Source organism: Aplysia californica, unplaced genomic scaffold, assembly GCF_000002075.1.
Source record: "Aplysia californica isolate F4 #8 unplaced genomic scaffold, AplCal3.0 scaffold00472, whole genome shotgun sequence".
Classification (NCBI taxonomy): Eukaryota; Metazoa; Mollusca; class Gastropoda; order Aplysiida; family Aplysiidae; genus Aplysia; species Aplysia californica.
Window position 1 is genome coordinate 370,381 of NW_004797742.1, and position 1,113 is coordinate 371,493.

A 1,113-nucleotide genomic window follows, 5' to 3' on the forward strand; every position below is an offset into this window, starting at 1 on the left:
TGCTAAAACAAGTTTTAAAATATTATAATACATCGTTTACCTCTCTCTGTTCCTCTTGTGGTAGCAGTAGAAATGCACGGCCAGGAAGGTGACGCAGCTCACTCCAATCATCACGTAAGGAATCCACAGCTCCGCGGAGAAACGCCTGAGGCACAGACATACAGGACATACTGAGTATATTTTCCAGGACGAACGTTGGATTGTTGGCGTACATAGGCAAAGCGTTTTTTACTTTGGTTGGGCTGTTGATCGGATTCGGCACTCTTATTACCTGACTGTGTTGCAAGTGCCATAAAACTCTAATGATTGAATGATTGAAGAGAAAAAAAGCAATCGGCACCAAAGAAACCGCCAACCACCTTCGGAGAAGAGATACAGACGATAGATGTTTCATAAAGACTATTGACGTCTGATAGGAAAGAAGAAAACCACACTGCAGCACCGACAAACCATCCACTTGTCTGTGTTTTTCTCACTTAAATATTAACACAATTTAATAATAGATCTTCTAATGTCCGGCGATGACCTATACATCTGCGGAGAAGAATACTTCTCAAAGCGAAGTACATGTAGAAGAATTTGAAGAATCCAAAGTATGTCAACACAAGTAAATCATTATAAGTACGATATCCTTACCTTGCGTGAGCCGCCATTGCGGAAGCGTTGACAGCTAGAGTTCCGTTCCTGTCGTCAACGAACAGTGGAAAACTGTCATTAATCATGCTGGCTTTGGACGCTGGTATCAAGGACACCAAGATCTCCTCAAACCGACCAGGCGATCATCCTGTGAGGTGCGTGAAGACTGAGCTGGTCATTGGTTTATAGCATCTGAAACAACAAAGAAACATATAATGCATCTTAACATTTCACAAGAGCACGTTCACTTGATTATTTCAGCTTTGATGTTATAATAGTTATAATAATGCTAATGACATGAATGATAATATTAATTTGTGTAATATAATCATGACAATAATAATGACTACAAAAATGATGATGATGGCCATTGTCATCATCCTTATCAAAATAAGAAGCAACAGCAGCAGCAGCAGAAGAAGACGAAGAAGAAGAAGAAGAAGAAGAAGAAGAAGAAGAAGAAGAAGAAGAAGAAGA

General features: G+C 39.7%; 1 protein-coding gene across 3 annotated transcripts in view; it reads right to left on the reverse strand.

Annotated features, from left to right (window-relative positions):
• The window catches only part of LOC101863459, a 99,960-nt gene that overhangs the window by 7,726 nt on the left and 91,121 nt on the right, over positions 1–1,113 (reverse strand). For all 3 annotated transcript variants that reach the window (XM_035971627.1, XM_005105475.3, XM_035971628.1), the window contains exons 3-4: positions 637–828; positions 41–145 (exon numbers count right to left, since the gene is read on the reverse strand). In XM_035971627.1, the coding sequence (XP_035827520.1) occupies positions 41–145; positions 637–722 (191 nt within the window). In that variant the 5' untranslated portion in view covers positions 723–828. The remainder of the gene's footprint in view (positions 1–40; positions 146–636; positions 829–1,113) is intronic.